Raw genomic sequence first — 24,296 nt, forward strand, 5'->3', positions numbered from 1 at the left:
TCTCAGCTTGATCATTCCCATTACTCAAGCCAAGTAGCACAGACTGCAGGATGGGACCAGGGTGATGGAGCCCACCTGCCTTCAGACCAGGCTGCACCCATTACAGGCTCTCCCAGGACTCTGCATTGGATTAGGCTGAGAAAGCCAAACCCCCACAAATCGTTAACTAGATTTCAGAAACCTCCCACCATACTTTCTTGTGTCTAGGAAAACTGCCCCAGGTAACACTTGTTAAGGGCCATGAGTGTGGACTCATAGTAGTGCTGGACCATAAGGTCAGTGGTTCAAACTCACCAACCACTCCTTGGAAACCCTATATGGGTTAATAGGAATTGGAACTTACTCAACATAGGGTTTCCAAGGAGTGGCTGGTGTGGGTTTGCACCAACAACCTTGCCGTTAGTAGCAGTCCAGTGCTTACCCTATAGCACATCAGGCAGCACGTAGCATGTTGTTAGTGTTATCAAGTCAGTTCTAACTCTGCAACCTCTATAGGATTTCCGAGGAACACCTGTTAGGTTTGAACTGCCAAACTTGTGGGTCTAAGTCCAGTGCTGATACTACAGCACTACCCCTGGAATCCATGACAGGCCACAGAGTTTTATGCAAAATGTTTCCACTTATCCCCTGGCTTCTGACCAGAGCTCCAGCCCACCCCTTACAAGTTATCAACCCTTGTGAAGCTGCCTCCGCTCACAGGGTCATGAATTTGAGTGTCTCATAAAGCCCCTCCAAGCCTTCATCGACACTGCGGGCCTGTTGCTGCTCTGTCCCAGCCACCTCTAAGCCTTTCCAAGTGCATGGCAACACACACACACACACTCACTCTTTCCCTCCCTCTCTCCTCCCCTCCCCCTCTCCAATAAGAATTCTGCACAGAAAGATACCAGGACACAGGGAATGGGCTTGGGGAGATCTTTATTAGTGATGCTTGTCTCAGTCTTTGCCAGGGATCAGGGATGACTACCTCCCCATGGTTTCCCCAGACTGTTTTGGAGGCAGGGAGCCCATTCACCTCTAAGCAAAGCTTTAGAAGCTGGGCTAGCCCTGGGGGATAGGAGTAATAGGGCTGATATTCTTGTCCCTACCCCATAGCCCACGCTATCTGTCCAGCCTGAGGGGAGGGGATGAGGCACCCCTGGCCTACACCTCCCACAGCTCTGCTTCCCTCACTGCCCTGAGCTAGTCATGATCTCTACTCCCCCTTCTCCCATATTTACCTTGACACCCCAAAGCTTGCCCCATGCTCCGCCCCACGTCTCAGTCCTGGGGAAGAGTAAAAGTAGGGAAGTCCATCAGGACAGCCAGCCTGACCAGGTGGCCTCAAGGGGCCTCTCCTTTTTACTACCCACCAGAGTGCAGGCCCCTAACCTCAGCTCTCCCATTGGACATAAGCAAAGCCCTCCCTAAGTAGACAGTGAATGGGGTGGCGGCCTGAGGCTGTGCCCCTCTCTTCTCTTATTGGCATCCAACTCCTTACTAGCATAGCAGCCAAGAGCACAAAGCTCCCTGGCCTGGCAGCTAGACTGAGAATAGCAAAAAGCAGAGGGCAGTGTCAGGCCCCTGCATCAGAGAGGAGGGGAACACAAGCCTGACCCTGCTACTCACTGCAGGCCCACCACAACCCACTTCTGGAAGAGCCCCTGGCTCCAGAGCTGCCCAGCCCCCACAAAGGGCGATGAAAGGAAGATGGGTGGTTCTTGAGGAAGGGATAGGTCTGCAGAGACCCACCCAGACATCAGGCTTGCTCAACTTTTCCCCCAGGGCCTGGAGGGTCCAAACTTCTGGTTCCCAACCACCCTGGATGTTGAGTGAGGAAGAAGGGTCCCTTCTGCTGTTCCTTCCCCTCAGAGGTCCAGGAACCACTCCAATGAAACGCAGACCCCCCCCACGCCTGCCACCTGATCCTGGAACAGCAGGGGGGTTGAGGCAGGAAGGCTGGCCTGGGGCCCACAGGCCTCTCCTGCTCCAAGCACTTTCCTTGCTTTCCTGACATCAGCTTGGCCACAGGGGATCCCCGCCCTCCCTGCTCGCTGGTTCCTGGTCCCTCCCTGCAGCCTCTGCCCGCAGCTGGGCTTCCTTCCTGTGTGCGTGCGTGAGTCTGCATGTGGTGGGGTGACTACAGGTGGTGGTCCTGGCTGCCAGGGAGGGCAGGAGAGATCTGGAGTCAGCCCCACTGCAGGGCCGGGGGGGTCAGTCTCAACCAATCTCCTTCCACTGCTTGTAGAAGTCCAGAACATGCTTGATGTCCACACTGGCATGGGCAGCAGCTTGTAGGGCTGCCTGTGGAGTAGAGGGAAACATGAGGGGGCCTAGCCTCCTGAGCTATACGACAGCTTGCCAAGGGGCTGGGAAAAGGGTGATGTAAGGACAGTTGGGAATGGATAGAGTCCACTTTGGTTCCTCCTCCCAACCCAGGACCCACCTGCATGGGACCTGAAAGTGTGCTGGGATTGTCCAGTGGGAGGCCTGTGACAATAGTCACCATGCCACTCGGGTCCTCTTCGCCTGCCCCCTGGGCCAGAGTAAGCTGTTTGCAGCTGTCCAAGATCTTATAGAGAGCCCTGGAGGAAAGGAGGGGAAAGATGGGCCAAGGCCCAGCATTAGCACGGCTTGAACACCAGTATCTCCAGGGGGTCCTTGGGGCTGGGAGGCACCTGGGGAGAAAGAAGAATAACCAGGGAACCCCATGGCAGTAGGTGCTAGAAGCTAGAACCAGGAGCACTGTGTGAAGACAGAGCTGAGGGGCTGTCTCTGTAGAAGAAACTCACTCTTTCCACAGTGAGAGCCTTAGGAGGCCTTGGGAAGATGGGGTGGGAGCCTGGGCTGGTCCTGCCACCTGGTACAGAACTTGGGGCCTGGCCCAGGCTCCCAGGCAGTGCTCACAGAGGAGTAAGGCAGGCAGTCTCAGACTGCAAGAATGAGGATGAAATTTTACCAGGCGTCTGCATCCTGCCTCTTCAACTTATGCCGCTCAAAGCTCTTTCCCACCTCTTTCTGGCAGCGAATGTATCTGCAAAGGAGACGTGAGAGTAGAGGTGGGGGGTGGGGGTAGGGGGATGCATCATACAAAGCAGGCCATTGTGGCTCTGGAGGCCCAGTTTTGCAGGAGGGAGTGAGAGCCCATCTCTCCCATCACGAGTCTGTTTGGAGCTATTTGAAGCGGCTTCCTGGCTGCAGGACCGCTCGCTTTTCCTCCTGATAGCATCACTTTCTTTGGTTCCTTGGGGGATTGGGGGGGCTGAGAGGGGAAAGAAGCAGCAGATGCTTTTCACATCAGAGCTTCTGGAGACAAGGGCCAAACAAGCAGGCTTTGTGTGGCTTCTTGGCCAGGCAAGAGCAGATGCAGAGGAGGGAGCAGGCCAGCCAGCAGGGAAAAAGGAACATTCTCCCTGCTCCCTAACTCATTCCTCATAGGCCAGAAGAAGCTGCCCTGTGCACTCAACCCTGGTTGGGCTGAGCGAAATACAGCCCACTGCTTAGATTGGGAGGAGAGAGGTGACCTATTATCTAAGGGGTGTGGTCACATTTTTGTCCAGGCAAATGAACAGCTGCCGAGTGCTCCCCACACAGGGCTCCTGGCCCCTCTGAGCACCCCAACGGCAGCATCTAAGAACCTTGACTTCGGGGGAACTCTGTGGGCTCCCTCCTCAGGCAGTGAGCAAATGGAGGGCAGACTGTGAAGGTGTGTGCCTTACTCACCCCAGCAGTTGGAGAATCAATCTCTAGCAAAAACACATAGTAGGTAGCTCATAAATATTTGTTGTCTGGGAGACAGGGGGTTCACCCACCTGTTTCCTTTTTTAAACTCTGCCTCTAGGTATCGGATCCCATCCCGGGCCCCTAGGTGTTCCTTCTTCAGCAGATCCAGGCCATCGATCACTGGCGGACAAAGTGGAGATAGGGAAGGACAAATGCGATGAGCTCAGGCTGCCGCGACAAAGGCTTCCCAGATAGTACCTGCACTCACCCCATACACACTGCAGGAAGATAAGGGACCCTGGATCTTCACAGGGCTCCCCAAGTTCCTTAAAATAGGACCTCTACCAGCAAGGCACTCAGCAATTTACTAAGTGCTTTTATCTATTTCTCCCAACTATTCTGGAAGACAGGGCTCAGCAGTAGTTGTTATGTCCAATTCAGATGAAGAGATGGAGACTCAGAAAAGCTGTGGGACTGGACCAAGGCACTATGTATAAATTGTGCCCCAAATAAGGGCCCTTCCATCCCAAGCCCGGTTTCTTTTAACCACACTCCACCTGACCTACACCTCCCTAATATACTTACCAGTCCTTGGGATGATAACAATGAAGCGGCCACTGGTGGCCAGCTGGCGGATGACAGGGAGGTGGTGGCAGAGGGCCTGGGTGTCAGGAACAAGGTAGGGCGACATGGCCGACTGGGCCTTGGGCTGCTGCAGGCTTCCCTCCAGCTGGGAGACCTCAAGCTGGTAAGAGAAAGCAGGTGGTGGAGCTGTGGGGGTCCTGCAGCCCAGACGGGGGGTGGGGGTGGGGGGGTACTGCTCAAGGTGGTCCTCCTGCTATATGGGGGACATGGAACTCTTTCTACCAATAACCTTGGGCAAAATGTAGATGGAAACAAAGGGTAAGGGAAGGAGAATGAGAAGAGAAAGAGACACAGGTGAAGAAGACAAAGGACACCGAGGTTCACTGAACAATGAACAGAATGGCGGGGGTCAAGTGAGAGCAGGAAGATAATCTGAGAGAAGTGGAAGGCCATAGCGGGACAAAGCAGGAGGGTGAGAAGCTGCCAGAAGGGGTTAAGCAATGACCAAATAAATCAGGAGGAAGAGCATTTGGACCTTGATATCCCACCTGAAGCCGGAGTTGAGCCATGTCTCTCATTAGCCTGTTGCGCCGAGCTTCCTCCTGTGCCTATAAGGAAAACACCAAGTGATATGCTTAGAGTCAGGAGTTGAGGGTATTATTTCCTTCCCCAGTGACCAGGAAGACCAAGAAAAAGTCTGGAAGCTGAAATAGCTGTGGCCTCTCACTTAAGTCACCTCCTTGTCATACTTACTAAACTCAGGGAAAGGAAGCATTGAAGAAAATTGTCCTTTTGTGCCATAAGAACTTCCATTACCAACGTACTGCAGGTTGGTGATGTTCTGGGCACCCTGGGGGTGAGGGAGATGGCTCACACTGTCACCGTGCAGGGTGTCACCTGGCTGTACCATCGCATTCCCAGCTAAGTCACTCTCAGTCTCTACATCTTAAATACTGGCTGCATCTCAGGGCTTGGTCTCTACTCTCAATTTGTAGTCCCCATTCAGAAGACACCATCCATGCACCCATCCTGGGCTTTTATTACAACCATTGGCCAACTTCTTCCAAATCTGTAGATTCAGCCCAGACCTGGCCATCTCTCTGTTCCAGACTGCCTCCTCAACAGCCCCATCTGCTCAACAGAATTGGCTTCCTGAACCCCGGTGTTCCCTAGACCATGAAAAACATACCGCCTACCTACCCAAGGCAGAAAGCTCAGAGTTGGCCTCTCAGTCCCAGAAGTTTACAGCTGACAAGACTTGTCAGCTGTATGGACTCAGTACCATTCAAACTAACCCCAGCCCTCAACCTGCAACACTGCAACCCCAGTCCAAGCCAACATCCCTCACTTGACTACTGTGTCACATCCTCCTCACAGGTTTGGCTCTAAATCTAATCCATTTTCTACACCTGCAACCAAGGCAATTTTTCCAAACCTATTTGACACCCATATGCTCCCGAGTGAAAATCCTCTTCTGGATGAAGTTCAAATTCTTTACATGGTCTAAAAGGCTAGGCAGGTTAAAGGATGGCAACACTACTTTATAAGAAACAGAGAACCACTGAAAGCTTTTGATTTTTGATAAGTCAAGTAACATCACCAAATAGGTGATTTAAAACATTAATACGGAATGCATCACCCTAATCTACTCAGAGAACCCAAACTGAAGGACATTCTACATAATGGCTGATACTCTTCAAATGGTAGAGTTAATGGACTTGGCTGTTATCCAAAAGGTTGGAAATTTAAGTCTACCCAGAAGCATCTCAGGAGAAAGGTCTGGTGATCTGTTTCTGAGAAAGCAGCCATTAAAACCTCAATGGTACAGCTCAGCTCTGCCACACACAGGCCGGCATGAGTCACAATCAACTGGATGGCAACAGGTTTTTTGGTTTTCTTGTAGCAATGCTAATTTCTTAGTTTTGATCATTATACTATGGTTCTGCAGATCCCTCCCCAAGACCTCCCTCCCACTGCACAGTCCTGCCCAAAGGCCAAGTGTGTACTTTGAGAAACACTGGTAGATGAAAGAAAGGAGGGAACCTTTCTTTGATGAAAGGTAGATGAAAGAAAGGAAGACCAGAACCTCGGTGAGAGCCACCCTACCCCAGGTCCTGTCTGTCACTGCAGACAGCAATCCCATGAATCTCACTTTCAGGTTAACAACTGTAATTCTGAAAATCCATATTCCAAAGGAAGATGTGTAGTTCACCCCAAAGAACTAGTGCAGGTGAGGGAAATTCTAAGGAGATGCTCTTGAGTGCCAGCAGAGAGACAGACAGATAAACTGGGCCTGCATGCTCCTTAGAGGTCCCATCAGTAAGAGAGGAGTCTTGAACTAGGCAAACTGTGGGGTCCCAGAGAGTAGGTACAATGGCTCCTGGTGCCGACTTGACCTGAAGAGAGGTTATGTCCAGAACAGCTAAACAGTCAGGACAAGAACTCTAGTTTGTCCAATGGCTAGACCTTCTATGCTTCCTCATCTAGAAAATGAGTGCTGACTTACCTTACAGGGCTGCTGCAAGGGTTAAATGAGATGGTACCAGCAAAGCAAGCTTCACACACAGAAAGCGCTCATTTAATGACCAGACAGAGCAATGGGACTACTAGTGCTGTTCTCAGGGGATCAGGCCCTTGGGCAGAGGTTGACAGAAGGCAGCCCCGGCAGGCACTGTGACCTGCATCTGGCTTGGCCTGTGCTGTCCAGCACCCTGGGAGAGGGGCTTTCAGGTATCCCCTGGCCTGCAAGAGGAGTGTTCAGGAGCTGTAGGCTAGAGGAAATATCTGCAAAAACGTTCCTATTTTTGAAGCTGTGTAACTTCCCCATAATTATTTCTATAACACCTTGTGTTATCCCAGTGGAATAGGAACAAAAGCCTAACATGAAAGGTTTTTTAAAACAAAATCTGCTTTTTTTTAAGCTAGCAGGGAAGTGAATTTTTAGAGGAGATGGTGCTCCTTCCCAGAAGTAAAATGTCTGTAGGAAAGGGGGGTGTGGGTGAGGCTCAGAGAGGGTGGGGCAGCTGCTGGCCTGGGGCTGAGGTAAAGGAAGACTGGGGGTGAAGATTGGCCTGGCCTGGGAGAAAGAACCCTGAGGCTTGCTGGGACATGTGGACTGTGCTGCATGTGCCAGACACCAACACCCAAAATGTACTGGTGTCACTTGGCCCAGGAAGGACAATATGCCCAGGGTTGTTCAGGCCTCACTGTGGAACCCAGCCTATTGCTCACTAAGTATTAGCCCTACAAGAGAAAGGACTGTCTTGTTCACTGTTTGAACCCTGGTGCCTAGAATACCGATGTTTCTGATTCAGAACAGACAGACTCTCAATAAATATGTGGGAAATGACTGAATGAAAAGAGGTAACAGCCACTGCCCACTCTTGGAGCCTTGATGGGATTAAGACTTAGTGGAAGTGGAAGGACACCAGCAGGGGCTGAAGGGAAGGGAACATCTGCTGTAAACACAACTCCCTCAATGACTAATAATGACAAACAGCCCTCCATAAGGCAATATGCAAGACACTTTACCTGCACTATCATTCTCACCTTCACAAAAACCCATGAAGTTGATTGTTATGCTCACATAACCAATAAGTAGGCAAGCTTAGCAAAGGTAAGTGAATTGCTCAATTCATAGGCTGGTCCTCAGACTGAGGTCAGACCTGGATGCAGGTCAGTCTCCCCCATGGCTACCTTGTCATCCCCATCTTTCATCTCTTCCAGTCCTCCTCTCTCCCTAGGCTTGGTTTCTCCAACCCCTTTCCCAGTCTGAGCCTCTGACACTGGTTTCTCAGCAAGCACAATGGAAGCAGAACTCACAGAGAACAGGGCCTGACTCACCATGCGGAACTGGGCCTGGGCCTGTTGTAGCAGGCTCTCCTGCTCAGATTGGGTGATACTGACGAAGATGCCAACTTCTGGGTTGAACTGTAGGATGCTGCCCTGCAGGCGAGCAACGAAGTGGCCAAAGCTTCGGATGCAGCAGATACGCACCACCGACTGTTGGAGACACAGGGACACAGATACAACCCAGCTGAGCCAATCAGGACTTTACCACTCAGTCCCCAGCTCAGTAACAAGGGCTCCTCGAAAGGCTTATGGAATGGGAAAGAGGAGCACTGAGGCCCAGAGTCTCTCTAGTTTCCAGAATAGGAATAAGCAAGTAGGGCAAATAGACTACAGGGATGGTCAGGAAACCAGGCTCGACGTTGGGAAGAAAGAAAAAGGGCCCGACTGAGAGTGAGGAGACCTGGGATCCAGTGCCACCTTTTATACTTCTGGTCGCACTCATGTGTAAAATGAGGGAACTGGACTAGATTAACATTTTTTCAACTAATTTTTGGGTCAGCAAAACTCTTTTCCCTCAAATAAAACTTTATCTAGAACCCTAAAATATAATAAAGGCAAGCTGCTCTGGTTGCTGAGGGAGATGTGTGGATGTAGTGTGTTGGGCGGAGGGGGTAGGAAAGGCTGGTGCTGGCAGCCCAATCCTACTTGCTCCTCTCTGCTGCCCCCACATGGCCTGTGTGGTGACAGGTCCAAGAGTGAAAGTCACTGGACTAATGGGCAGCATGTTCCCTTCTACCTCCAACTTTCTGTATTTGAAGAGAAGGCTGGGCCCAGAGTAGCAAAGACACTGAGCAAGATTTCAAAGTCCTAGTGGTTAATGTGCCTTATCCTCTACAGAAGATGGGGAACAGCAAATGTCTGCAAGGACATTCTGCCAAGGCGAGAGAAGAGCTAAAATGGCTGTAGCCAGTCCAAAGATACTTCTCCCTGCTAGAAGGGAGAGGACACCCTGATCCCCCCAACCCTGAGGCCCCTGCTTTGCTACTGCACTGAGACACTCACCTCCTCTAAGGCGCTAAGCAGGGGCCGATCTGTGTCAAAGTTAAAGCGTCTGTGGGCAACCCGGAGGGGAGGCAGGTTGCGAAGAGTTGTGTCCTCAGGCAGTAGCAGGGAAGGAGGCAGGTCAGGCAGCTCACAGCCTCCAAGAAGATCCTGGACCTCAGAACACAGAGCCAGGCCTAGAAAAGAAAGGACATATAAGACCACCCGCCTGCAAGAGCCCCTAGTCAGAGGGACACAGGCCTTGCCCTGTGGGAATTCCTAGGATATGCTTTAAGTCAGAAAGTGGGGAGAGAAGGAGGAGCAGTAGAAAGTGGAGAGATAGACAAACACAAGATTCAGCCCAAGCTCTAGCACACTGGGGCTGAGAGGTGAGAAAAGCAGAGCTGGACAGGCAAGAGTTCAGAGGCTCCTGACAGAAGGACCAGCTAGACTGCAGAGAAAGAGGGGAAGGAGTTCTAGAGGCTTAAGGAGCTCTGCAAGGGAGGTGGTGGTGTTCACCAGCTGGAACGTGGTAGGAGAGAGTGGGGCAGACAGATGTGCTCAGGTCAGCGACCACAGGCAGCTGGCTCCTAAGCTCCTCTTGTTCTCACTTTGCTGCTCCACCCCGCCCCCCTACTCTCCCCCTGGGAACACACTCCCTAGCTGACCAGGCCACCTGCCCACAGTGGAGCTAAGTTGGATAGGAAACTGGAGAGGGCTACACCACAATGACTGCTGTGTACTGGGGAGGCTGGGCAGTGAATCCCATTAACCTCCTTACCCCATGGACTGGGTTACCAGGAGGGGGATGGGCACAGTGGGGCCAGTGAGGGAGAGGGACAAGAAAGGCAGCACCAGGGACTTACTCACCAGACTCCTGGAGTTCACTGGCAGCTGGCAACAAATTCAGCAACACAGACAGACGGTTCCACAAACTTTGGGAGCTCTATGGAAATAGAGGGTGAGGAGGTCTTCAGTAAAGGGCAGTGGTGTAAGGCTACAGTGACCAAGAAAAGCACTACACTTGGGAGAATTATAGGCTACAGCTGGAGGCCTGAGGGACTGAACAGAAAAATTAACCAGAGACCAAGTGGCGCATCATGGCTTTGAAAACCAAGAGCTGGTCCCCTGAGGAATGATGATAAAGGACAATGGAGTGCTCTGAACATGACATGAATGCTCCAAAGCAGTGAGACCACTGGAAGGGCACTCTGAATGTTGGGAGAAGCTATGCTGGAGGAGGTGGCTGCTCCACATCAAGCAGAAACATTTTCTTTCGGCTCTCCTGGAATACTTCTCCAGGGACATGACCAACATTTCCATCTTTAAATCACAACTCCCTCAATGACTAATAATGACTGAGGAACCAGTTACCACAGGACAGAAGCACACACCCAAGGGTGTGCCTGACCCAGAGTCAATCTCTCTGGATTGGGAAGGGGACAAATGCAGGGAAGAGTGTCTTCATGAAGGGCAGGGACACTACTGAACTAAAAGAACTGGCTAAGAGCGTCTGGAACCTAGTGACTGAAGATGGAGACTCTGAATCTGGGGAGGAGAGGGCTGCTGTCCCCCACCCAGCCTCACAACTCCCCTTCAGTTGCTCCCCTGCCTAGCTCACAACACCCCTTGTCTGAAGATCAACCACTTCTAGATCCATCTCTTCTGTCACCATCTTGTACCAAACACCCTCTTCGTTCTCTCAATTTTTTGGCTTTTAGAATTTGAAATATTAAGTTCAGCCCTCAAACATCCTTTCATTTTATTCATTCAACATCACTGATAATGGCAGACATAGGAACACAAAGCAGGGCATATTGTCCACTCACTATTCCCAGTTCACAAGATCTGTACCCCAGCCCGGGCGCAGACTCTCTGAGGGCACAGCTCATGCCTAAACCCTCTCTTGTCAAAAGGGCCGAGCAGAGTGGGTGCTCAGCAATTCTAGTTTTGTTGAAACCATCTGAGGGGATTTCCACGCCCTCCTGATGGATCCCCTCCTCCAACCCCCTAGCACCTGACAAAGGACAGCAGATACACCTGTGCACACACGATGATGAGGTCAGGGTTGGTTCTCAGCCAATCCAGGAAGACTTTCACAGCAGAAAGCAGGCCTTCAGCCATCAGGACCTGCAGCTTCTCCTGGATGCTGCGCTCATTCCGACAGGAGTGTCCACTGGATTCACTCTCCTCCGACTCAGAGCCCTCCTCAGAGGCTGGGGAGCAGGGGGGTGAGTAGAAGAGGAAAAACTGAGATGAACAATAGGCACTGGGCATCTGACCTCAGCTCTGTGGGGGAAAACATGTCCCACCAGCCTTGCCTGGACTCTTTCTACACCGTTCTGATACACCGAAGATGGAGAATTTACTAACAGATCCTTGCTCAGTATCTTCAGGTCTATTAACTAATTGCTATTAAGTCAAAAACCTTGAGTTTTTAAAATATGACTCAAGCTCATTTGCCAGCTAGTCTACAGCTATTGACTCATCAGTATTTATGAAATACCGTCTCTTTACTCAAGGCAAGGCAGACAGAGAGAAGGTACAAGGGAGAGAGAGGAAAAGGAGTCCAGAATTAAAGGACCTTCTTTCAACTCTTAGTTCTTCCATTCTAGAGGTTATGACACTAGGCAAGTCCTTTCCCCTCTTTGAGCATCAGCTTCTCATTTCTCTCACTGATACAATCCTAAATTCCGACCATATGGCAACCACTGCGTCAGGTACTGAAGATACTGCAGTGTCAACAGACTACTTCACTAGGCTGGGAAGAAAGAAGCCCACAGGAAGGAAATCTAACCTAGGTTTGGATGAATCCCAGATGAAGTAACTTTCAAGCTAAAATCTAGAAGGGAAACAAATTAGCTAAATAAAAATCTTAGGATAAGAGAGGAAAACTATTTTTTTAGCCAGAGGGTATACCATGTCCAAAAGCAGAAGTAAAGGAAAGCACTTACAGTAGGGATGACAGTGCTTCCACCACAAGATTGTTGTAAAACATAAAAAAGAGAACATCTTTTCAAAAAAAAAAATCCAGCCTAAAGCTTGGCAAAGAATAAGCTCAACAAACACTTGGAACTGCATGGATACTCCCTTGGCAAGGAAGATCCTCAAGAGATAAGTCTCATTACAATTTATCTGTCTTGGAAGCTGGTTTGTCCAGCTTTCAGGAAGCCTGGAGGGGCCTAGGATGGCATCAATGAAGGAAGCAGTTGTTATGTGGTAAGGAAAGCCCCAAACCCAGACAGCGGGGTGGAGTTGGGCAGAGACGAGACCAAAGCTTCATTAAGACCAAGAAATGGGGTGGGAGCGAAGAATGAGGAAGTGAGCAGAGGGGTTTCTCATAGGGCAAGTCTCCTGGGCTACTCTACAGTCAGAAGACTACAGGTCATACAGCACAGGTGAAGTGGAAAGTGGTTTCCCTGAGTGTCCCCGGCAGAGATGTGGACCAGAACAGAACAATGACAGGAGACTCAAATACCTGGCCCTGAGGGTTTGTCCACATCCCCATTGACACAGGGCTTATAGCTGGCCAAAGTGTGAGGTTCAGTGGGAGGTTGAAGGAGCAGGTTGCTGAAGGTGGGGGCCAGTCGGAAGCAGCGCTTGGTCTGGAACATCTGAGTGGACATAGCTTGTAGGTTGCTGGCAATACTGGCCTCGCTGGGACCCAGTGGGCCATTGAGGGACTCAGGAGCCTCTGACCTGGCCTGGGGGAATTCCAGAGATGGGGAACGCACACCTTCCTCATCTTCCATATCTTCCAAGTCTGATCGGGACTCCTGGCTGTTCATTTCTGAGTCTGTCTCAGCATCAAAGGCCGTCCCTCCACCTTCAAGACTCTTGTCTGAGCCACTGTCTGAGCCCTCACTGGCCCGGGCTGAGTCACGGCTTGAGTCGGATTCAAAGCCTTCACTCAGGTCACTGTCATCACCGCCTTTGGGCGGGTGGCGGCGGCGGCGCAAGCAAGAGAGACGGGAGATTTTACGGCTCTTTCTGCCCTCGCCCACTTGTGCTGTAGGAGGTGGCTCAGGATCTGGCTCTTCCTCTTTCTCCAGTGGTTCCTTGGACTCTGGCTCATCTGTGAAAAGAAAAAGTTCAGGTGGAGCCTTGGGGAAAAGTGGAACCTCAAAGCTGGGATGTCCTCTCCAACCTATCTCCCTCCCAACACTCATACTCCTCTTCCCTTGTGCCTATGCCCCATGCCAACCATTCCAATCACAGCCGCCCCATTCCTGCACCTGTGCTGTCACTCTGGAAAGCTGGCACAGGGTTCTCGCCCTCTTCCAGTTCAGCCTGCAGGCGGATGTTGACATGATTGACGAGATGGGAGAAAAGGGCCAGGGTGAAGGCGATGGCTGCACTGTATTGTTTGGATCCTAAAGCCAGGAAAGGCCAGGATTTAGGGGCCTGATGAGTAGGCTGCATCAAGTCCAACCAACCCCAGTTGTTCTTAACCCTTCCAAAGACCCAACTACCTTTTAAAGCTACTCCTAAGGGAAGTAATGGAGTTCTAGTAGCGTAGTGGTTATGAATCAGGCTGCAAACTGAAAGGTCAGCAATTCTAAACTACCAGCTGGTCCACAGGAGAAAGATGAGGCTTTCTGCTCCCGTAAAGATTTACAGCCTCGGAAACCCTGTACAGGGTCTTTGAGTACGAACCAACTCCACGGCACACAGCCACCAAGGGAAGTAAGATTTCCCAGGTCTCTACACCATCATCCCTCATGTAATCTCAAACGTGCCAAGTCACAGCACACTCGCTCATGGAGGTATGCTCTCATGCCCCACCTTATCCTCCCTGGCTTTGATAATTTGAACACAGTCTCTTCATCATGCCCCAAGCACATTCATACCTAGCCCTGTCCTGCCCTCCCTTCCTCCAATCCTCTGCCAGAAAGATTTCCAGGACCAATCAAGGCCCAACCACAGGTCCGAATTCTGTCTGGACCATCAGTTAAGCATCCCGACTCTGTCTCTGCTTGGATCCTGGCCAAGGTTAGATGTGTTTGTGGCAGAGGGCAGGAAGGTGGGGGAAGTGAATGTGTGGCTGTCTTTGCTCGTGCCCCAGATGTTCCTTGCCCCTCACCCTCACAGTGACACAGATGAAGACAGCTTGCAAGGAAGGAAGTTTATGAGTAAGAACTACAGAAAAGGGCCGTGAAGATCCCAGAAGTCAGCAGGGGAGGAAAGAAGGGCGTAAGGAGGGCTACCTGCTCTCTTCAAGCTGTGCACGCCCATAAGGCAGATGATGATCATTTGAAAGATAAGCAGGTCCGGGAGAAAAGCATAGCCACTCTCATACTCCTCCTCATCTTCACTGGACTGGCTGAGGTTGGGTGAAGAGGGCAGGTAGAAGAGACAGAGGTTGAAGTCCTCCAGGACTGACTGGCAAAGTGATGTTAGCTCCGAGTCCACCGAGCTGCAAAAGGATAGGAGTAATAAGGCTAAAGGTTACGAAAACAAGATTCAGAGAAAACTAAAGACTCCTGCTTTGTTGAGAGAGAGCAGCTGATTTCCAAAGCAGACAAAACATGAGGAAGACAGACTTTCCTGTCGAAGGACTTCCCTCTCAGCCACACCCTGTGTTCAACGTCTATTAACCATTCATTCCATGTCAGAGGGGGCACTGTCTGGAGACAGAGGATGAGTATAGAACCACCAAGAAAAAGAATGAGGGATGCCAAGGCAGGACTAACTGGGTAAAGAAGTTCCAAATGAGAGACAGAATTCAACAGTCCAATCCCTTCCCTACAAATCCTCCTCTGTAAAGGAGTGGTCCAAGTTGGGGCTCAAGACATAGTTCTTGCTCATGTTCTCTCCCACGCACCTGCTTTTGGGCTGTAGAAGACTTTGAAGATACATAAAGTTCACCAACAACCTCTTAATGTCTTTACATCTGAAATGACATGAGTCCAAGGTAAGTGTTCAATGGCTCCAGAATCCTTAATGGTCCCATTACACCAACTGCAGAAAGACCTCTGCCGCCCCACTCACCTCTTCTTGCTAGGAGATAGCTTTCGAGTCTCACACTTTTTCAGCTGGTGGTACATTTTGGCAGCCTTGTCATATAGCCGCTTGAGGTTTCCATAGGCCCCCTCAAAGGACACTTCTGACTGGATGCTGAAGGAGACAGAAGTAAACTGTTGTGTTTTGGCAGGAACAGAGGTAGAGAGGAGAGAAAGGTCATTCCACCAAGCCTAAGGGAATGATGTTACCACTAATACTAGTAGTAAAACCAGTTGCCGTAAGTTGATTCTGACTCATGGCAAACTCCTGTGTGTCAGAGGAAAACTGTGCTCCATAGTTTTAATGGCTGCTTTGTTCAGAAATAGATTGCCATACCTCTGGGTGAACTCAAACCTCCAACTTTGTGGTTAGCAGTTGAGCATGTTAACTGTTTCTACCACCCAGGACTAAACAGTAGTAACTATAAGCCGCCCCTGGCTGCTCAGCCTGCCATGTACATACTCAAAGTGAAACATTCATGAGCCACCTTTCTCTCTGATGAAACACACATACACACAATTCTTCCAGATTAATCAGAGTAAAGATGCCTTCATCTCCTCTATATGTATAAATAGGACACTTAATCCTATAGTAAGTTACAAACTTATCTCAACTGTTGTTAGTTGCTGTCAACTCAGCTTTGACTCATGACGAATGTATGTCTAACAGAATGAAATGTCATCTGGTCCAATGCCAACCAGTTATCAACCTGGTAAACATATTTAAAATGAAAGTAATGGTGTAAGACACCACACTCTGCATAGACCTAGAATAAGAGAAGGGATACCCCAAGAGCTTTGCTGATTAGGTGACAACAGTTAAGTTTTTCCATTTTCCTGGAAGTGTTTCTCACCAATATAACTTCACTTTTACCCTATGTGTCTCATGTGCGTTTGGTTATGGTGACTCTAACTTACGCCTAATCAACTGTGTATACCTTAACAAAATTGGTTTTTTTTCCTCCTGAGGGCAAGATCCTAATAAACAATACTGTACTCTGCCTGCCAAGCTACCCACCAGTCCTCTGCACTCTCTCTTTCTCATCAAGACTGAAGCTCTCTGTTCTACCTAGCTCAATGAATAGTGTCTAGGGTCTTAAAAGCTTGCAAATGGCCTTCCAAAGTACAACAATTGGCCTCTATTTGCCCAGAGCAATAGAAAAAGGAAAGTCAGGAATATGAGGAGGAAATGGAATGTAATTGCCCCCATGAATAACTGCCCCCTTTGCCATGAGACTAGAACTGGATGGTGCCTGCCTACCATTACTAAATATTTTGATGCAAAATTCTCTAGAAGAATCTGATCAAAAGGGAGAAAACGCAGTCCAGAATTTTAAAAATTTCATGGACACCAGACTATCTAGAGCTATGGGGACTGGATGAAACCCTAAAACCATTCCCGAGATCTTTAAAAATTATGCCAAAACATCCCCCAAAGTTTTCTTAAAACCAAATAATAATTTAATGTAACTATTTAAAAAAAGGGTCTGCCTAGAGCATAATGCTCTTTTAAATACTATCTATATAGGAGCTCTGGTAGCGTAGTGGTTACGAATCGGGCTGCGAACCATAAGGTCAGCTTCGAAACTACCAGCTGCTCCGCGGGAGAAAGATGAGGCTTTCTACTCCCATAAGGATTTACACCCTCGGAAACCCTGTACAGGGTCGCTATGGGTCGGAACCGACTCGAAGGCACTTAACAACAACAACAACAACAACAACAATATGGGATCAAAGTGAAAACAGCAAATCAAAAGATTAAAAATAGGAACCTTAGGGAACAGAGTCAGAAAAGAAAGGTAAGAATGGTCACACAACTCAAAGAATCTAATCAATGCCACTACATTGAAACTACTGAATTGATATATGTTTTGAGTATTATCAACAACAAATAACAAAAAAATTTTTTTTAAATTCTAAAGTTCATATCAGAGGCAACTTTTGGGTAGTGGTAGTGTTGTGTTGTTAAGTGCTGTCTTGTTGGTTCTGACTCATAGCAACCCTGCCTATATAGGGTTTCCAAGGAGAGGCTGGTGGGTTCGAACCACTGACCTTGCGATTAACAGTCCTGTGCTTATCCTACAGCACTACATCAGGACTCCCAGAGACCACTTTAGTGGTAGTGGTGTGCTGTGGAGTTGGTTCTGACTCATAGTCACCCTGCATAGAGTGTCCGAGGCTTTCTTTACAGGAGCAGAAAGCCTCATCTTTCTCCCGTGGAACAGGAGACCTTGAGGTTCGCAGCCCGACTCGTAACCACTACACCACCAGAGAGACCACTTTAGTTAACGTTTTATCAAACTTTTTTCCTTCTTCAGGAAGACCACAATCTTGAATTTTGCATAAGCTGGTGGGTAGCTAGCTCTTTTAGCTGTCTAAGTCGACTGAGTAAAAAGCAACAAAGCTGTGTCAGGGTCCAGAGGGAGGGAAAATTCCAGAGGGAATTTTAGCATTCCTCAATCATTCTCAGCCAGGAGAAGGGAAGCTGGGGACAGAAAAAGCTAAGCAGGGCTGGGAAAGAGTCAACTAATACTCACCAGCGCAGGTAGCAATACATGGCTTCCACATTATAGTACTTGCTGCCTGCAAGGGTGCCCAGCTGGTTGAAGGGCATTCCTAATAAGAGAGAAGTTATACAGCCTGAGACCACACTATTCCCCCAAAACAGCCAAGCCCAACCAATGCTAAGCATGAGAGTGCTAGTAGGGAGTACAGCAGACCTGCACGCAACATGAGAGTAATTGTCCCTCCAGTGGATTACCCATTCGTCCCACCTCCCATCAGTCTATTCTGGTCTGGCCCACCAGAAGTTACTGGCATTGAAGGGGTGCCACTTCTTTGGCTCTTCTAAGGTGGGTCCTTCTATAGAGCCCTTGTCTCTATCTTTCCAGCTCAGATTCTCACCTGAGTTCTCCTTCCTACATGTTAACCCCCACCTCTCTCTCTAACACAGTTTTATCCCTTCTCTCACAGCCAAAGTGTGAGCTCTGTTTTCTAGCAAGACCTCAGGGACAGGGAAGTCATCATCTGCTCTCTTCCTTCTTTTCTTCCTCCCACCTTCTTAAAGCTCAACTTCCATTTCTCTTTCCTTTCCACCAGCTTCTGATCATGTGTTACAAGGGGAAGAAAGCATGACCAAAGTAAAGTAAGAAACTAGAGGAAAATTAAAACAAAATAAATTTTGATAAAGGAAACAAGGGTAAATTGCTACAATTTGATGAACTTTGACCTGTATTCCCTGTATTCATGGAGGTAGTAACTCTAAATACCAACAGAGGGAAAGAGTATCAATGCTATCTCCCCTCTCTATACACAAGGTAGATAGGGAGGGGCAACTTAGACATTGGCTACCTAAAATGAGAGGGCGATAAAGGTACGAAGTGACTGGCTTACAAGGTTAAAAGAGGGAGTTTAGTTTAATAGTGTGTGGGGAAAGAAAGAGTTCCCACTGAAAAGTTTTCATCTTGTCTAGATGGGTCTGGTTAAAAGAGATGGGGATAAGATTCAATAATGAGTAATTGTTATCATGACTAATTGTGACTGTCACAATTGTAAAGGTAGAAATTTTGTAACAAAAACAGGGGAGTAGTTAATCTTACAGTCCAGAAACAAAGGACCCTAGGATCATCAGGGGAGAAGAGCACAAGTGGAATGAGAGACCATATCCAGAGAAGCAGCAACACCAGATGTGGAGACAGAGATGGGGACATGGAGAGAGGGAGCAGCTGAGGACTCTAGATTCATGAAAAGAGAGGGACTAAGAGATGGTGGCCAGGAGGCAGACTTGCAGAATGTGCCTTTGGGTGGTATAAATTATATATGCCTGAGTGTTTTGTTTCTTTAAAAAAAAGCTAAAGTGAATAGAGAGGGGAAAGGTGGAAAGGTAGAATCTCCACTGAGTTGTTTCCAACCTGTCTGGATGGGGCTGATAAAAGGTGATGGGGATAAGACTCTTATGGTTCAATAGGGAATGACTGCTATTAGGACTCACTGTATGTGTTGGAAAGGTAAAGGAGGTAGACATTTTTTAACAAAAGGAGGGGAGTAGTTGATTTTGCAGTTCAGCAGTGGAGGTCCCTGGAACCATCAAGGGAGAAAAGCGAAGTGCAGGACCCTATCCAAAGAAGCAGTGATGCCAGGGATGAAGGCAGAGACGATGACGTGGAGATTTGGAGCGACTGGGGACTCTGGACTCAGGGAGGGAGAGGGGCTGTGTGCTGACGGCCGGGGTGTACCCTTTGGTTGTTTGATGATACATGCATTGTAATCATTTCAATGAAACAAAATACGATAGGATGAATGTAAAGATAATTTTCTCCCATGTAAACTATCACACAATTCATAATAAAAACGTTTTAAAAACGGGTTTTATGCATATGCTTGATTTGCTGGTAAGTTCTCATTAATGAACAGAATCTCTATTTTAAAATGAATAATAAAAAAGAGCTAAAATAAATAGAGAGAAACACTGTTAACTGATGGTACATGGAGGGCATTATAATCATTGTAATGAAACAAGGTGTATTGTATAATTTGTTGAATGTAAAACTGATGATCTGCCCTGTAAACTTTTACCCAATCCACAATAAAAACCTTAAAAAAATTAAAACAAAAAAAGGTAAAGTAAGAAAACCGAGGGTGGAGAGAAACTGGGGAAAGTGAGGATAACCTGCCTGCCAGCTTGTCTTCCTCTTGGAAAATGTTACTGGGTTGGGAAGCCCAAGCAGGGGCCTACTTACCAATCTGGGGAGCTACTGACAGGGCTTGGTAGTAAAATCTCTCAGCTAGCAGCTCCGTGTCTACGCCAGCTAATTCATTCTGATATCGTGCTGCAAGAGAGAAGGAGGGAAGGGAAATGTGATGATTCCATGTTCAGAAAACCTCCCTTGTCTGGGAGTCCACTCTGAGCAGTGGTAATAAGAGCCTAGGAAGAAGATACCTGAACTAGGAGGCAGGTTGCTTGGGTCTCTGGCACAGTCTTAAATCTGCATGACTATGGGTAAATTGTTCAACTCTCTCTTCCTTGCTGGTAGGTTCAAAATGTAAAAATTATTTAGTGTTTGTAAGGTAACAGGCTCTTCTTGATTATCTTTCCCCAATGGAGGGGAGTTGCAGCATATATAATAGTTTGGAAAGACCTCTGCTATATGGTTCTGGAATGTAACTGATCAATTCTAAAGGGAAGACATAACTAATGACACTCTGGTCTACCTAGTACTGTGACGAATCTAGGAGTAGGCTGAGGACAGGAAGAAAAGCAGCTTTGGGTCACTAATAGATAATGTAACTAACATTCACATGAGGAACCCCTGTTTATCAGAACTAGGGACCTAGGAGGTCATATAGCAAGAATACTCTTTCATTCTGAAAAACATCTGTCAACCCTGAAGACTATATATATATAGCCCTTAGTCCCCCTTCAGGCCTGGAACTGAACATACCCCCATATCTCAACTTTCAGCGAACAATAGACTAGAAAGGTAACCACTCCTTAGAATAATCAACCATTTGAGATTAAAAGCATTTACCCAAAGACAGAGTTCAGCAGGTTTAGGGAAGAAGGAGAAATTGAAACAGGAAATGGGGAGGAAGTGGGAAAAGTGATGTTACTTTACAGGGATTCAAATCAATGGCTTGAAAAAAAAATGTGTATGAACTGTTGAGTGGAAAAGTGGTTTGCTCTATAAACCAACTCACAAAAAAAAAAAAAGAAGAAAAACAAAATTCATCAAGCAGATATGCCCTTCCTGAGGCTTTACTTTAATTCCCCTCCTGTTAAATTCCTATTCATCTAGGAATCCATGAAGAGAAAAGAAAAACCTAATCCAAATAAGGAGAAACACATCAAATACAAATTTTACTAATCCACAGAGTTACCATGCTGACTTTCAAAAAGCTCAAAGACATGTTACGTCAATCTGTATTCGTTGATCTTTTCTGAATCATAAAAGGGATCATTGCAAGCAGGGAAAACATTATCAGAGAGGGCAACTGGCTCCTCCTGCTCTCCAATCCCAAAGAAGGCAGCATCAACAACTGAAGCAGTTTGGGCTTGCACTGTAGTCCAAAAGAAAGAAAAGCAAAGATGCAGATTCTTACACAAATCCCCCAGGTACACTAGACATCGGTGGCATGCCATCTGTGCCCAATCCATCTCCTTCCCTGAGGCAGACACTGGTTTCTTGCATCCTGAGAGAGAAACAAAGAGAGACTATGAGACCATTCCTATGCCCTCTACCTATAGGGAAATACCTTTCCTATATGGAGGACAGGAGATTGAAAATCCAGGTCCAGCCTTGGAACACTGTCTGATGGGACAGAAAAAACACACATCCAGCACATAGATAGGGATACAAATGCTCACAGATAGAATTCATCACAGAATAGGGCAGGACAGGGCAGAATAAGAAGACACTGGAAAACGAGAGACGAGAGCTAGGACCCCCTCCCCAACCACAACCTAGGGCACCTCTCTGGGGAAACAACATATAAAAGATCATGGGAAGGCTTCCAAAAAGAAGACAAAAGTGAGGTTCAAGAATCAGGAAGACCACAGTGCCTTCAGTAAAAGCAACCTACAAAAAGGTTGAATTAAAAAAGGGAAACTTGCCAAAAGAACAAAATCTGAATGAGGCCAAGGCAAAATGTTCCTGGCCTCTGCCTAGTGGAGGAGGTCCATGGAAAACACAGCCCATGAGGGTATGCCCATGAAGGAGACAAGGTGAGCTTGCCTTGCTTGAGGAGGCTGGTGAGAGCCAAATTCAAGTATGACTGAGCTCTCATCTCTCCGTTCACCCTATTTTTCAGTTCAGAGAGCTTCAGCATTTTGAAAGGCATTTTTCTCACAATCCAGACACTGTTTTTATTTATTTATTTATTTTTAAAGAAACAATACTAACAAAACAAACTTAATCCTCACAGTATCTCCTTGAGATAGTTTATACTGTTGCTCCTATTTCACAGTTTAAAAAATCAAGGTCACACAGCAGTTAAGGGGCAGAGCTAGGGTTCAGAAGGCAATCGTGGTTCCAGAGATCATCCTTTTAAACATTAAAAACAGAATTCCTAAACCTAAACTTCCTATTCTGAATAGCCCTTCCTTGGGTGTACTAGAGAAAAACTAACAAGGGAGGTGGTGGTAGTGGTTATGTGCTGTGGAGTTGGTTCTGACTCGTAGCAACCCTGCAAAGTGTTTCCAAGGCTGTAAATCTTTATGGGAACAGAAAGCCTCATCTTTCTCCCATGGACCCACTGGTAGTTTTGAACTGCTGACCTTGAGATTAGCAGCCGATTCATAACCAAAAAGGGAGAGGGCAGCCAAAAAGGGATCCAAGAAAATGGCCTGGAGAATTAGCCCTTTGAGTTAAGGATTTTATAATCTTTTTTTTTTTTCAGGCTGTGGATCCCTCTAGCCATCTGGTAAAGCCTATGGACAATACTGAAGAATGTTTTAAAATATTTTTAAATGCAAAAAATACACACTGGAATACAAAGAAAATCAATTCTATCAGGAAACATTTATTATTTTCTTAAATATCTGCTAGAGTAGGGTATGTGATTTCTTATAAACACATTGGATAAAGATCTAATGAAGGATCTAACAACTATAGGTAGTCCCAAATGTAAGACCTATCCCAGTTAACAACAGCAACAAACCGCATTTATGATCTTTTTTTGGTACATTTTAACATTAGTAATATGCTGATATTATCATTCTCAGAGGAGTCCTGCTATGGTGCTGTGGGTTAATGCACTAGCCTGAAAAGTCAGTTTGAACTGCAAGTTCAGCGGTTGAAGTTCACCAGCCGCTCTTTGGAAACCCTATACAGGGTCGCTCTGGTCGGAACTGACAGCATTTCACAAACAAATCATTCTCAGATGTTCAAAACACTGCTAGATTTATAAAGAAAATGATAAGTCAGAGACTACCTGTATTATAATTTCAGTGTGGTGATAAGTGCAAAATATATTTCATGATAATGCTATCGATATGAAAACATCAGTAATTTATTGCTAACAAAGTGACAGACCTGCTAAAATGACTATGCGATGGCCTACATTTACAATTAACTTCTCAGTCAGAGATAAATAAAATTACTATATAGTTTTTCCCTCCATCCAATTTAATGGGCTATTTGAATTCTCTCCAAAGAGCCTATGGGGATCCCAAGATCCCAGGTGTGGAAGCCCTTGTTGTTTTATAGGCTGAATCATGGCCACGACTAGGGATGCCCCCAGAACAGGTGCTCTCTGTTTTGACCAGAGAATGTTGCCAGAGTGGTGACAAGGATGCAAGCTCCATCTGTGACCCACAAAGTCTGTGTTTTGAGGAAGTTTGGGGTGACAGATAAGGAAATGGAAGAGGAAGGGAACAAGAGTTGGTGGGAAACCTCTAATGAGTGGCTAAACAAAAGAGAAAACTACCAACTAGAAAGGGGGGGTACAACTATAGTAGCCAATTCCTCAGTTGGTAACAATCACCTTAATTTCCACAGCATTTAAAAAAATTTCAGTATGCTCATCAAACATTGGGAAATAAGCTCTAAAGTGAAAAGAAATAGCTATTGCCAAATTAACTGAGAAAAGAGCTGGAAGAAGAGAAATGCTATTAATCCATCTTCCAATGTCAGATCCTCCACTGATGCTACCACAGATGGACAGAGACTTTTTCCCATAAGATCTTTATCCTAGCAGCATATGATTGTTTAGATAAATCAGAACTTTATGAACCATTCATAGGTCTTGCTATTACACTCTCTGTGTGGCTGAGTCACAAGCTACACAATCCCTGTGGGATATGAATGCCTGAGATATAGGCATGTGACCTGTTCTTTAAGCTGACATTTCAGATTTCACTGACCTATGAGGGGGTCGGTGACATGGGTCCAGTCGATACAGCATTGCAATTCAAGCTGGTAATGGGACTGGATATAGAGAAGGAGATGCTGGTAGAAGCCAATACCAGCAACCAGGTGTGTTCTGTAGGCACATTCCAATGTACTTCGGCTGTGGATGTGCTGGAGATTACAAAAGAGAAGGGGATGGCTAAGTAGTAAGCACAGAGTACCACTCTTCTTTCCCATCCCGTCCATCTCACTGAGGAAATAAAGTTACGGCCATCTTCTTAACTCCTGAATTTCATCCACATTTCTGCTCACTCACATTATTACCTCC

At 47.3% G+C, this 24,296-nt stretch overlaps 1 protein-coding gene across 1 annotated transcript in view; it reads right to left on the minus strand.

The window, feature by feature from the left end:
- Nucleotides 1–1,504: 1,504 nt before the first annotated feature.
- SMG5 (SMG5 nonsense mediated mRNA decay factor) overlaps nt 1,505–24,296 on the minus strand; it is a 30,422-nt gene continuing 7,630 nt past the window's right edge. The window contains exons 4-22 of the mRNA XM_006861590.1: nt 23,983–24,139; nt 21,222–21,311; nt 19,862–19,951; nt 17,660–17,738; nt 15,112–15,237; nt 14,945–15,013; nt 14,328–14,536; nt 13,356–13,493; nt 12,599–13,195; nt 11,161–11,336; nt 9,991–10,066; nt 9,142–9,317; nt 8,131–8,289; nt 4,836–4,895; nt 4,288–4,447; nt 3,792–3,882; nt 2,939–3,013; nt 2,426–2,564; nt 1,505–2,283 (exon numbers count right to left, since the gene is read on the minus strand). Of these exons, the coding sequence (XP_006861652.1) occupies nt 2,200–2,283; nt 2,426–2,564; nt 2,939–3,013; nt 3,792–3,882; nt 4,288–4,447; nt 4,836–4,895; nt 8,131–8,289; nt 9,142–9,317; nt 9,991–10,066; nt 11,161–11,336; nt 12,599–13,195; nt 13,356–13,493; nt 14,328–14,536; nt 14,945–15,013; nt 15,112–15,237; nt 17,660–17,738; nt 19,862–19,951; nt 21,222–21,311; nt 23,983–24,139 (2,751 nt within the window). The 3' untranslated portion in view covers nt 1,505–2,199. The remainder of the gene's footprint in view (nt 2,284–2,425; nt 2,565–2,938; nt 3,014–3,791; nt 3,883–4,287; nt 4,448–4,835; nt 4,896–8,130; nt 8,290–9,141; nt 9,318–9,990; nt 10,067–11,160; nt 11,337–12,598; nt 13,196–13,355; nt 13,494–14,327; nt 14,537–14,944; nt 15,014–15,111; nt 15,238–17,659; nt 17,739–19,861; nt 19,952–21,221; nt 21,312–23,982; nt 24,140–24,296) is intronic.

This window comes from Chrysochloris asiatica, unplaced genomic scaffold (genome assembly GCF_000296735.1).
Source record: "Chrysochloris asiatica unplaced genomic scaffold, ChrAsi1.0 scaffold00042, whole genome shotgun sequence".
Classification (NCBI taxonomy): domain Eukaryota; kingdom Metazoa; phylum Chordata; class Mammalia; order Afrosoricida; family Chrysochloridae; genus Chrysochloris; species Chrysochloris asiatica.